The sequence below is a fragment of the Glycine soja genome, unplaced genomic scaffold, assembly GCF_004193775.1.
Source record: "Glycine soja cultivar W05 unplaced genomic scaffold, ASM419377v2 tig00104511_1_pilon_84547_1256723, whole genome shotgun sequence".
NCBI lineage: Eukaryota > Viridiplantae > Streptophyta > Magnoliopsida > Fabales > Fabaceae > Glycine > Glycine soja.
The window spans coordinates 726,976-738,531 of NW_021144441.1; the positions used below are offsets into that span (position 1 = coordinate 726,976).

The following is an 11,556-nucleotide window of genomic DNA, read 5'->3' on the forward strand; positions in this document are numbered from 1 at the left end:
ATTTTCAAGGATTATTCAATAATTAAAGCAATGAAAAGAACATAAAAGTAAGCTAGGACTCAAAGAGAAACCTAGAATGGTTCTAGAGTAGAGTAAAAAATACTAAAAAAAAGACTCAAGAAATCTCTAGTTTTGTCACTTGTTTTCACACTACTTTTGAATTGAAATTTCAGAACTGAGATTGGTATAAAATAGGCACCAATTATAAAACAAATTTTGAGCCAAAACAACAAGCACGCTTCCTTTTCACTTTTTTTTTTCTAGACATTGATTTTCCTGCCAACTTGTGTGATTTTTCTTATTTTTTAATTTTATCCAAATTACTTAGTTCTTGTTTTCTAATTTTTTTCCAAATGTCTAGAAAATTCAGTAAACATTTCAGCTCAAAATTAGAAGTATTCAAGCCATGGTGGAGTTAACAACACAGTGTGCCAAAACTGAAATCAACCAAAATTTCAACCTATAAATCAAGAGTAGTGTTTATGTTGCTTAAGGCTTGGATAATTACAATTTGTGTTTGCTTACACCTAATTGTCTTGAATAACACAATTCAAGAGATCTTAAGACTTATTTTGATTCAAAAATCCAGCCACAACTTAGCACCACAATTCAATTTCTTCATAGACATCATATATGAAACTTAGATAACAAAAAAAATAGTTCAACAACAAGATTACTTCTAGGAATTGATTTAGAACATGTTATGAACTAAATAACATGCATGAATTAGACTCAAAATTCAAATTATAGGCTAGGAATTGCAAGAATACATGAACAAATGTATCTAGAATTCAATCAACAAAATCAAAATTGAACACAAACTTAGAACATAATGCGACAATTATTATGACTAAACATGACTCTAAGACAACATGAATGAAGTGATTTACACTTAGATTTTTGTGTTTTCTTTTCTAATCAATATTTTACAAGAAAATTGAGATATAAAGGTTCAGCACAAGAAGATTATGACTAAAAAAAGATAGAACCTAAAATCAATACAAAAACATGATTCAAGAGTAGATCTATAAAATTTGAGCCATAAAAATGCAAGAACAAGGGTAGATCTAAGATTTAATTGGTTTATTTTTTTGAATCTAATCTAAAAAGAATCAAACCACAAGACAATGGAGGAGATACATGGAGAAGAAGATGAAGGACAAGGAATTAAAGTGAATTGACCGAACAAAAAGATAAAGGAAACAAAAGAACATCACCTAGATGAAGATGCTCTCGATACCACATGATATAGCTCCATGTGGAGCTTGTAGACCTTGGATCTTCTTCATCAATGGAGTCTCTTACTTCTTGAAGATCAATGACAGCAGAATAGAGAAGGAAGAAAGACTATTAGAGACGCCACTTCAAGGAGAAGATGAGTCAAGAACAAGCTTACCACCATAGGAAGCCATGAATAAGAGCTTGAAGGTAAGAGAAGATCAGTGGAGGCAGAAGGAAAGAAGGAGCACAAAATTTTATGCCTCAAATGAGGTCTGAACTTTGAAGTGTAATTCTCAAATGATCAAAGTTGAAAAAATGCGCACACAAGGCCTCCATTTATAGCCTAAGTGTCACACAAAATTGGAGGTAAATTTGAATTTGAATTTGTGGAGCCAAATTTGGAGCCAAAATTTCACTAATTATGATTAGTGAATGTTAGCTATGGTTCAGCCCACTAATCCAAGATCAAGTCCAAGATTCTCCACTAAGTGTGCTTAGGTGTCATGAAGCATGTAAAGCATGAAGGACATGCACAAAGTGTGACTATATGATGTGGCAATGGGGTGTAGCAAGCAAATGCTCACCTCCCCCTTAGGAAGGTCCAAAATTTAATTTGATTGGACTTCTCCCAACTCAATTAAATTTCTCTCCCAATACACACACATCAAATAGTGCACTTAATGCATGTGAAATTACAAAACTACCCCTAATACAAAAACTAGTCTAGGTGCTCTAAAATACAAGGGCTGAAAAATCCTATATTACTAGGGTACCCTCCCTACACTATGGAGCCCTAAATACAAGGCTCAAAGATAAGTGGGATCATACTGAGCCCATGGGCCCAAAAATATACCCTAAGGCTCATGAGAACCATAAGACCTTCTCCTGCATCTCTGGCCCAATCTTCTTGGAGTGTTTCTATCTAATGCCTTTGGGGGGTAGGATTGCATCATTCAATCAACTAGTAAGTCAATTGTTGAATGCAGATGATAAAATCTCTGATGAGGAGCAAACATTGTTCTTGTTGGCCTCACTACCAAGGTCCTTCAAAGCTTTGGTTCAAACGTTTGGTTGTGGGAAGGTCAACTTTGAATTTAGATGATGTGGCTGCCGCTCTTAGAGAAAATGAGAGAATGATGAGAATTGAAATTGTTGATGATGAACACAATGCAATAACTGTGGTGGAGTCTGAGCGAGGGAGAAATCTTTCAAGGAGACATGATGGGCCAAGAGGAAGATCAAAATCGCAATCACGTTCGCAATGAGATATGAGTAACATTCAATGTTACTATTACAGTGAGAATGGTCATGTGCAAGTCATGTGCAAATAAATGAAGGAGGACTTGAAGAAATTAAGAGATATGAACAAAGATGGCACCAAAGTGTTGAAGATGATGTAGTAAAAAGTGTTGAAGATGAAGATGATGTGTTTTTGGCAACAAATGATGAGGTTGCTAAAACAAAATGGATGATGGATTCTGCTACCTCAAAGCACATTTACAAAGATCGAGAAATGTTTGATACTTTGAAAATTGATGGAGAATTTGGTCATTTCAAGTTAGGGAATGGTGGAAAAAAAAAGGTTGAAGGCATAGGGAGTGTAAGGATGAAGCTCCATGATGGTGCTATTCAAAATTTCTCAAATGTGAGGTTTGTACCTTTTGTTGTTGTCAATATGATTTCTATGGGGGAGATGACATCACAAGGGTACAAATATGTTGGTTCAAAGTGGGGATGCAAAGTGTACAAGGAGAGACACTTGGTGTTGTGAGGATAGGAAAATAAAGGTAACCTTTGCTATTTGGATGGTCAAGCCTTGAAGAGGAACCATGATAGCAAAGTGAAAAAGAAAGTGAAGTTTTCTAATATTGTGGAAGTGTTGGGAGATACTTCTGTTGGAGGTGAAGTTTGTTCACTCTTTTGTCTTTTGGCTTGAGGGGGAGAATTGTATAGTTTCAAGCCAAAGGATAAGGTGTATGCATATTGGGAATTAGATTTTTATCACTAAAGTTTAGGTGGCTTAAATGCAAAGTGAAAGATTGCATTTTACTAGATGAAGATTATTTGAATGGATGCATTGAAAGTTGTTTTTGTTTCAACTTCCAAGAGAACTTATTTGTATATTTGGTGACAATCTTCACTATAAATAGAGAAGAGAATTAGTGGAGAAACAACACATGAAGAGAGAGTGTGTGAGAAGAGAGATTGTGAAATAAAGTCACTTTGTTGAGAGAAAAATGTCTTTGTGTGAGAGTGTTATCATTTCTTGTAACCATTGAGTGGGGTACTTAGGTTTGTAGAGTGATACATTATTTGAGGTGGGTTACAATCTCTTAATCATTTTTGTGATAGTGAAATATTTTTTGAGACGGTTCTATGGACGTAGGCAAGACATGTCGAACCACGTTAAATTCTTGTGTTTATTATTATTATCATTCCTATGGTGTAATCTTTGTTGTATTCTCACAATTCTTTGTGGGTGTGGGTAATTTTGTTTGTGGGAGCGTTGATTACCCAACAAGAAGTAGCAATGTCATCATGAAGGGTATAAATCTTTCTAATGCTAGACTGAATGTTCCATTTCTCATCATCAAAAATACAAAATATCATTCATCTCCAATCCACCAAGAAGCTACAACAAACAAGAAATTAGTCTTAGCCAAAAGATGTGATCTCAACCATGTTGAAGTATTGGAAGATAAAAATCCTTAATGGGAGAGGAAGCTTAAGCAGATCCAAGCTTCCTTAGAGTGGGGACAATCTCTAAGGCCATGCAAGGTTTCCTCAATCTCATGGGAACACGCACTGCACAAAGGGGACTTAGCTAAATTCCTATGGTGCATAGTAGCATTAGTAGGCAAAGAATTATGAAGAATGAGCCAAATCAAAAGCCGACTCTTATCAAGAACATTGACTCTCCAAAGCCATTTGAAGGAGATATTTGCCCTATTATTCAACTAATCTAAGGCAAGCCACTTATAGGCCATAGATGTTGAGTATGAGCCATTAGAGGAAGGGGATCACAACAATGTGTACAACATAGTAGGAATAATAGTACCATCAATGTGATGCAAAGAATGGGTGTAAATCTCAAGCAATGACAAGAATAATTTCCCTAACTCCCATGAGCCATTTAGAATCAAGTCTTTCAAGAAAATATGAGAATCATGGATTGGGAAAAAAGGCACCACATTTCCAAGGGCATCATGCAAGTTCCAATTACTAAACCGCAAGGAACTCTCACCATTCCCAAATCTAAACCTAAGCCATTGAAAATCCCTTTCTTAGCCTTAATAATACCACACCAAGTGTAGGAAGCTCCTGGTGGACAATTGGCATTTAGAATAGAGTTATTATTAGATAAATACTTATGAGTCAAAGCATTTACCCATAGGTTATCTTTCCTAATAACCAAGCTCCAAACTAATTTTCCCAAATTAAAGAGAAGTAACCATATGAGAATTACGAATCCCATGACCACCATCATATTTAGGAGATGAAACTTCTCATGATTAACAAGATTCCAACTTCTCTTGTCCCTTGAAGAGGACTAGAGAAAATTTTGGATAATCTTATCCATGTCATCACACAAGGAATTAGGAAGCTGAAAAACTTGCATAGTATATATAGGAAAGGAAGAAAGAATATAATTAACGAGACATAGTCTGCTAACTCTATTAAGAAGCTCCTTTTTCCAAGAAGCAAAATGCCTTTGGATTTTATTTGAAACAAAGGAAAAGGATCCTTAGTCACACGACCTTTCAAGAGAGGAAACCTCAGGTATTTTCCTAAATCATGAACATCCCTCATGTTACAAATAGCATAGAACTTCTGCTTGACTCCCCTAGACACCCTTTGAGCATATAAACTTAGGATTGAGAACATTATTTTTCAAGCCAGATTCCTTACAGAAAACGTCTGAGGTATTTGCTATCAAACGAGCTTGGGATTCATCAGCCCTGCAAGAAATGGAGAATGCCATCTTCGAAAAGGATATGAGATATACCTAGACCACCTTTGGAAATGAAAATAGGTTGCCAAATTCCATCATCAACTAATTGTTGAATTGAATTACGAGTTTCTCCCTGAACATGACAAAGGTATGGAGAAAAAGGTTCTCCTTAATGAAGGCCACGAGTAAGGGAGAAATTCTCTATCTTAGCACCATTCCAAACAATATTCAAGGAAGAGGATCTAACACACCACATGATGAGGGAAACAATGATAGGAGGGAAATTAAAATCATGCAAGACCTACTACAAATAGTCCCATATAACCCTGTCATAATCCTTCAACAAGTCAATCTTAAAGGAAATTACACCCTTCTTGGCTTTGGAATGATGGGTGTAGTGGACAACTTCCTAGGGCATAAGGGCATTCTTAGAAGTGCCTCTCCCAATGACAAAATTTCCCTAAAAAGGGTTGATAATATCATCCTGATACGACCTAAGACGCTGCACAAGAACTTTAGTGATGATTTTATATGCCACATTACACAAGCTAATGGGCCTGAAGTCCTTGAATTGCTTGGTATAATCTATCTTGGGAATAAGAACAATAAGATTTTCTACTAGTTTCTCTTTGGAGAACCCATTAATGAAAGCATCGCTCACAAGCTTCCAAATATCATCCTGAATAATATCCCAATATTTCTGAAAAAATAGGGTTGGAACCCATTAGGCTTAGGAGCCTTGTTAGACTTCATACTCATCAAGGCATGCTTCACTTCTTTCTTAGTGAAAGAAGTGACATTTTTCTAAATAAATGCAACCACTCTACAACGGTTTTACGAAAATCGTCTTAGAAACTACAATTCTAAGACGGTTTTCGGTTATTCTAAGACAATTTTGTAAAAACCGTCTCAAAAGATTTTTGCTGTTTTTAGTATTTGCTTTCTCCCTCTACTCTCTCACACTCTCTGTATTCTCACTCTCCCTCTTACTCTTCGATTCCCATCTAGGGTTCAGAAGCCGCAACTACACTTGTTGGTGCTCCCACCTCCCTACCAAACCCTCTGTCTGCCTTCCCAACAACAAAAACAACTCCTCCACCATCACTCACCCAACCCTATCAGAATGCACAGTGCAACACGCTCCAAAGCAGAGCATCTTCTCAAGATCGCAAAGAAGCTCTTCTAGAACCGCAATCTAACAGGCTCGCATGAGTTTGTGGTCCTGGATCACGAAACTGAGCCTCTCCTAGAAGGCTCCAACCAGATCCTTATTCAAGCATAGCGTTGATGTCCCTAATGGGGGCACTGTTATCCATTTCATTTGCTTTTTGTGTTGAAAGGGATTTGAGTCAGTGGAGGTTGGGTTGGAATGTCACACTATTGATTGTGGCTTATGCAGTATGGTACCCCATTCTTTGTATTCTCTTTTTTTAATTTTTTTTCTTTGGACATTCTAGATGTATATAATAGCACGTTTTCTTAGATGGGAACATGGGAACCCACAAATCAATCGTGTCTAGTGTTCTTTGCATTGACTTTAATGATCTGGCATTGAATATATATGACTATAATTTGACCAATTGACACCACATACTAAGGTTACATCGATCTTGATTATATAATTGATGGCTAAAGAAAAATAATATGTGAATTATTGATGTAGGGTATAGCGGTTTCTGGAGTGATGGTAGCCGGGGTTTCATGGTGTGTACGCACGAGAGGTCCACTGTTTGTCTCCGTTTTTAGCCCTCTAATGCTTGTGGTTGTGGCCTTTGCTGGATCCACTATTTTGGACGAGAAACTATACCTTGGAACTGCTTCTATTTACATGCTTCTTTTTGTTCTGTTTATTTAGATCTATAAAATAGTATTATGAGTATTTCAATTTTCAACCATGGAATGCAAACATCTTGTTTTCTATTCATTAAGTGCAACTCCAACTTTTTCCAAATATTTCATTAATTCATTCCTAATATAGGTCTATGTGTGCATGAGGCAATAAACTAAATGAATTGATTATTAATATACAACTTTATTTCTATATTATGGTTGGTTGTCATTTGGAAATTCATAAATTTTTATGCAACTCTTTCCACAGACTTCACTTTTTTCCTATTTTTGATTTTGAGGGGAACAATAAGTCAAGTTGACATATGTTATAGGGAACACTTCATTACATTTGGCTTTCTATATGATGCATCCAAAAGATGTATAATATATTTCCTTAATAGAAACTATGGTGGTTATTCAGTTAGCATGGAAAGAATATCTTAATGTTGCTGAATTTATTTCCTTTATTTAAATGATTAGCTTAGTTCTTAATGGAATATTGCCATATTACACAGGGTGGCATTGGTTCTGCTGGTTTGTCAGCAGAGGACCTTCATGTTCTGGATCTCACTCAGCAATGGCCACATTGGCATTGGTTTGAATTGTAATCTACGTTCCTGATGACTTAATGCTTCCAACGTTATTTAATCTAATCTAGAGGGTTCTGAATATTATGCAGAGTGTCTGTTCAGGGCCCTGGACCCAGGCCATGCTATGGACATGTAATGGCTTTGGTGGGGCAGAGGTATCTAATGGCAATTGGAGGCAATGATGGTAACAACCCAAATGCCATCCCTTTAGCTTTGTGTGCCTTGGTTGTTTTTGTGTGTGAAAATTTATTGGATGTCACATGGTCTTTGCTTTCCAGGAAAGAGACCTTTGGCTGATGTATGGGCCTTGGACACAGCTGCTAAGCCTTATGAATGGCACAAGCTAGAGCCAGAAGGAGAGGGCCCGCCTCCTTGCATGTATGCTTCTGTCTCCATGAATTTTGCCTTATTAGACTCATATTTTGTCATCACTATCTGCATATTGGTTTTAAATTCTTATGAACACGTGATAGGCTTTGTGTGCTTTTTTAAATTCTTAAAACTGTCACTCTAATTATTGTACTAGCCAAATTGTTGAGTCTTTAAATTAAACACTTCATTCCAGTTTTCCTTTATTTTAATTGGTTTAAGTGATGTTTTTATGGATTTAATGTAAGTTGTTATCTTTGTTTCATGTTCATAGTTTTTTTTTTCAAAAAACAATTTTCATGTAAAGTCTTGGATTTGTTTTTTATTGATCTTTTTCTCATTTTTTTCTTTAATAAAATTTGGCCATGTTGCTATAAAAATTAAAGCAAGTTGGATCATGATCGTAGATAGAAAACATTTCAACATCAACAACCATCATGAGGATTAGTATTATTTCTGTTACTCTTTTCCTTATAACGACCAAACTCCTTGTGGGGGCATAAACAATAAGCAGAGCAGATTTTCTAGAGGGGTTTATCTTTGGAACTACTTCTTCAGCTCACCAGGTATGCATCTCAGTTTTTCTTCCTTTCTCTTTCTTTTTCTTCTTTGCCTTAAACAAGCATAACTGAAGTTCAATGGAAGTTTCTGATATTTGATCTTGTCCTTCATCATAGCATACCAAAGAGGATCTGCAATTGGAGAAAAGGTATGCTCAGAAAACCATTATATATCATATTTGGTTGTGTTTGGATTGATGGAAAAAGATGAAGTGGATTAAAATAGGATGGAATAATACTAACGTACTTCTAGAGTATGGTAGTCTAAAATATCACAGAATATAAATGCTAATAAACTTTCTAATACACTGTTAGAACACATTCTATATCTTAGAAATTACAAAATTTTAAGACCTTTTGATGTGGATGTGCAGCATCTGCTTGTAAGATTTGCAGTAGACAGAGGAGGATTAGTTGGACCAGATGGTTCCACACACTATGGTGCATTTGATGTCACTTTTACGGCCTGCCTCCCTAACATGGTGGTGATGGTTGCTTCTGATGACGCAGAAATTTTTCACACGGTTGCCACAGCAGCTGCCATTAGTGATCAACCGTGTTGTTTCCGATACCAGAAGGGAAATGGAGTTGGTGTTGAAATACCACCAGGGAATAAAGGCATTCCTCTTGAGGTAAGTTAGAATTATATTGGTACCCTTATTATGAAGATAATTACTTGTCCTGGAAATTATTTGCAGGAAAAAGAATAGTGGATTCTATTTATCTAACACTTGTCAGGTATGGTATTTCTTTTTCTTATTTCAATTTTTTATGATAAGAGAAACTGTGAAATTAAGTATATTAACCGTCAAAGGAGTAGGTAATGTATACCTGGGTAAAGTCATCCAGTAAATGACTGGTCTCTCAATAGGTATTTTTCATCCACATAAATTTCAAAATTAAACCAATACCCTATGCTGAAAGAATTAAAGTCCATTTTACTCAGGACAATACATATATATCAGTAGTCTTAATCTTAATATTACTTTAGTTAATTAGCTAGGGTGGTTGTAGAGAACAAATTTAAATTACATGGACTGTGGGTGAACTTAAGAGCCAATTACTTTAAATACATGAATGTGATACATTGAATAACAGGTTGCATGGAGCCAACCAATTTATTTCTACATTCCATTAGACTGTGGCTCAACCTTTCTTTGATCGAATGCCTGCCTCCTTTCTTGACCTGAATTTATGTATGCAATTAGGTCATGCATCCTCAGTTGTCATTCGGAACTTAGCTACATATCCTTGATTCCCACTTTACAGGAACATTTGAGCTTCAACACACTAAAACTTTCTCTTGTACTTTTTATTTATATTTTTCGGATCAGCAACGTATGATGAGATATGGTGCTCACATAAGAGAATTACAGTCAATATATTTTTTTATATGTATTTCTCACTATACATGAACGCATGGCGACCTCGTAAATAACACGTCTCGTATATGTTTTTATTCAATTAGGATGTATATTTTGAGAATCCTAAAAAAAAATATTTTTTGAGAGAGTATATGATGTCATTTTTTTTATAAATTAAACTTTTTTTTACTTTAATCTTTTAGTAATGAAGTATAAGGTATGAACCAACTTGTGCTTTTCGACCTATCGTTTCAACAAGCTAAAAAAATAGTTATGTAATTGATTTTATTTGTGGTTAATCAAATGAATTTTACTGAAGGAAGTACAAAGAATACTCTAATCCTTTTAAAAAAAAAAAAAGCTTACTCTATCTTTCAGCCAATAGAAGACATGATACATTGAATTGGACAGCTAGCTATACCATGCATGTAAAAAATAAAGTCTAGGAATTTCAAATTAGCAAATCAAAACCTAACCTTAATCAAGTAAAAAATGTAGACAAAATCAATAAAACAATCTCTCTAAAAAATACATTATTTCAATTCTCAACAACAAAAGGCTCCAAACTGTAGAATGCTAGAACACCACACCATCCAAACCTATCTTCTTCTTCTTTTTTTATTTTACCTTAGAACCTCTAAATAATTCTCTATATGTTGATTAATATAATGTTCATCAGGGGCACTGAACTTTGTATGTGGACCTAAATATTTGATTTTTAATCCCTCCTTATATATAAGGCCTATAGCAAGCGTTCATATTATTTTTTACTTTAATTGTCACTTTTTTAATAATATAGGCCTATGCAAAGATAATTTCATTTGTCTTAACTAATTTGTGTTGTGACAAAATAATGTAACTTTTTCGGTAAAAAAACTAATGTAGTTTTTTTTCCTTTCAACTACTTTAATAATAATATGTTGACCATTTTTGTTGTGACAAAATAACCTTTAATAATACACATCAATATTCTTTAAAGATGAATTTTGTGGTAGGGATTTTAATTTTTAATGTTTCCTTGACAGTTACATGCTTATAGAAGGTGAAGTTTGCACTAACTTGTTTAGGTGTGAAAAGATGAATACACTATCCTAAACTTTTATTCATATTTAGTAATATCTTTTGGTAGAAATAATTAGCCATCCATTTCATATTGCAGATCATGAAAGTCCTATATTGACAAACTACTTAATTGTGCTAATTAATAATGAATTTCACTTCTGATAATAATTTATATTGTGCTGTAAAAATTGATGTTGCTGCATTTGTGGGTTGAGAATGTGTTAGCATGTAGGTAACATACATGGTTGACCACTGACCAGCTTTTAGATTCAAAACCTTCATGCTTTTTTATGGTTTAGTCTTGATGATTCACCTGTTGGCATGTCATAAGGTAATAGGTTATGTCTTCGTGCTTTTTTATGATTTAGTCTTGATGATTCACGTGTTGGTTTAGTCTTCATGCTTTTTTATGGTTTAGTAATATCTTTTGGGGTCTAGTCTCAATGTGTCTTTTATATGCTGCTAGTGTTAGAACAAATCTCTTTTAACCTGTGATATTACAAACTACAAAGAAACACAGGTTATTAACAAAATGCGGAAATTACAGATCAAAACATACCTCCAGCCATTGCTATGAAGAGTTTCTTGTTTTGGTTCTTCCAAGCTCT

At 34.9% G+C, this 11,556-nt stretch overlaps 1 protein-coding gene across 5 annotated transcripts; it reads left to right on the plus strand.

Annotated features, from left to right (window-relative positions):
- Positions 1–6,059: 6,059 nt before the first annotated feature.
- On the plus strand, positions 6,060–9,984 carry LOC114404552 (serine/threonine-protein phosphatase BSL3-like). 5 transcript variants are annotated; one of them, XM_028367463.1, is made up of 8 exons: positions 6,073–6,576; positions 6,837–6,894; positions 7,519–7,607; positions 7,683–7,777; positions 7,872–7,971; positions 8,477–8,528; positions 8,640–8,671; positions 8,897–9,984. In XM_028367463.1, the coding sequence occupies exons 5-8, from the start codon at positions 7,927–7,929 to the stop codon at positions 9,161–9,163; spliced, it is 396 nt and encodes a 131-aa protein (XP_028223264.1). In that variant the 5' UTR covers positions 6,073–6,576; positions 6,837–6,894; positions 7,519–7,607; positions 7,683–7,777; positions 7,872–7,926; the 3' UTR covers positions 9,164–9,984. The 5 variants fall into 5 exon arrangements, 4 of the variants coding, with proteins under 4 accessions (XP_028223264.1, XP_028223265.1, XP_028223263.1 ...); XM_028367464.1 differs by having other exon boundaries at positions 6,073–6,571; XM_028367462.1 differs by having other exon boundaries at positions 6,073–6,894.
- Positions 9,985–11,556: the final 1,572 nt, after the last annotated feature.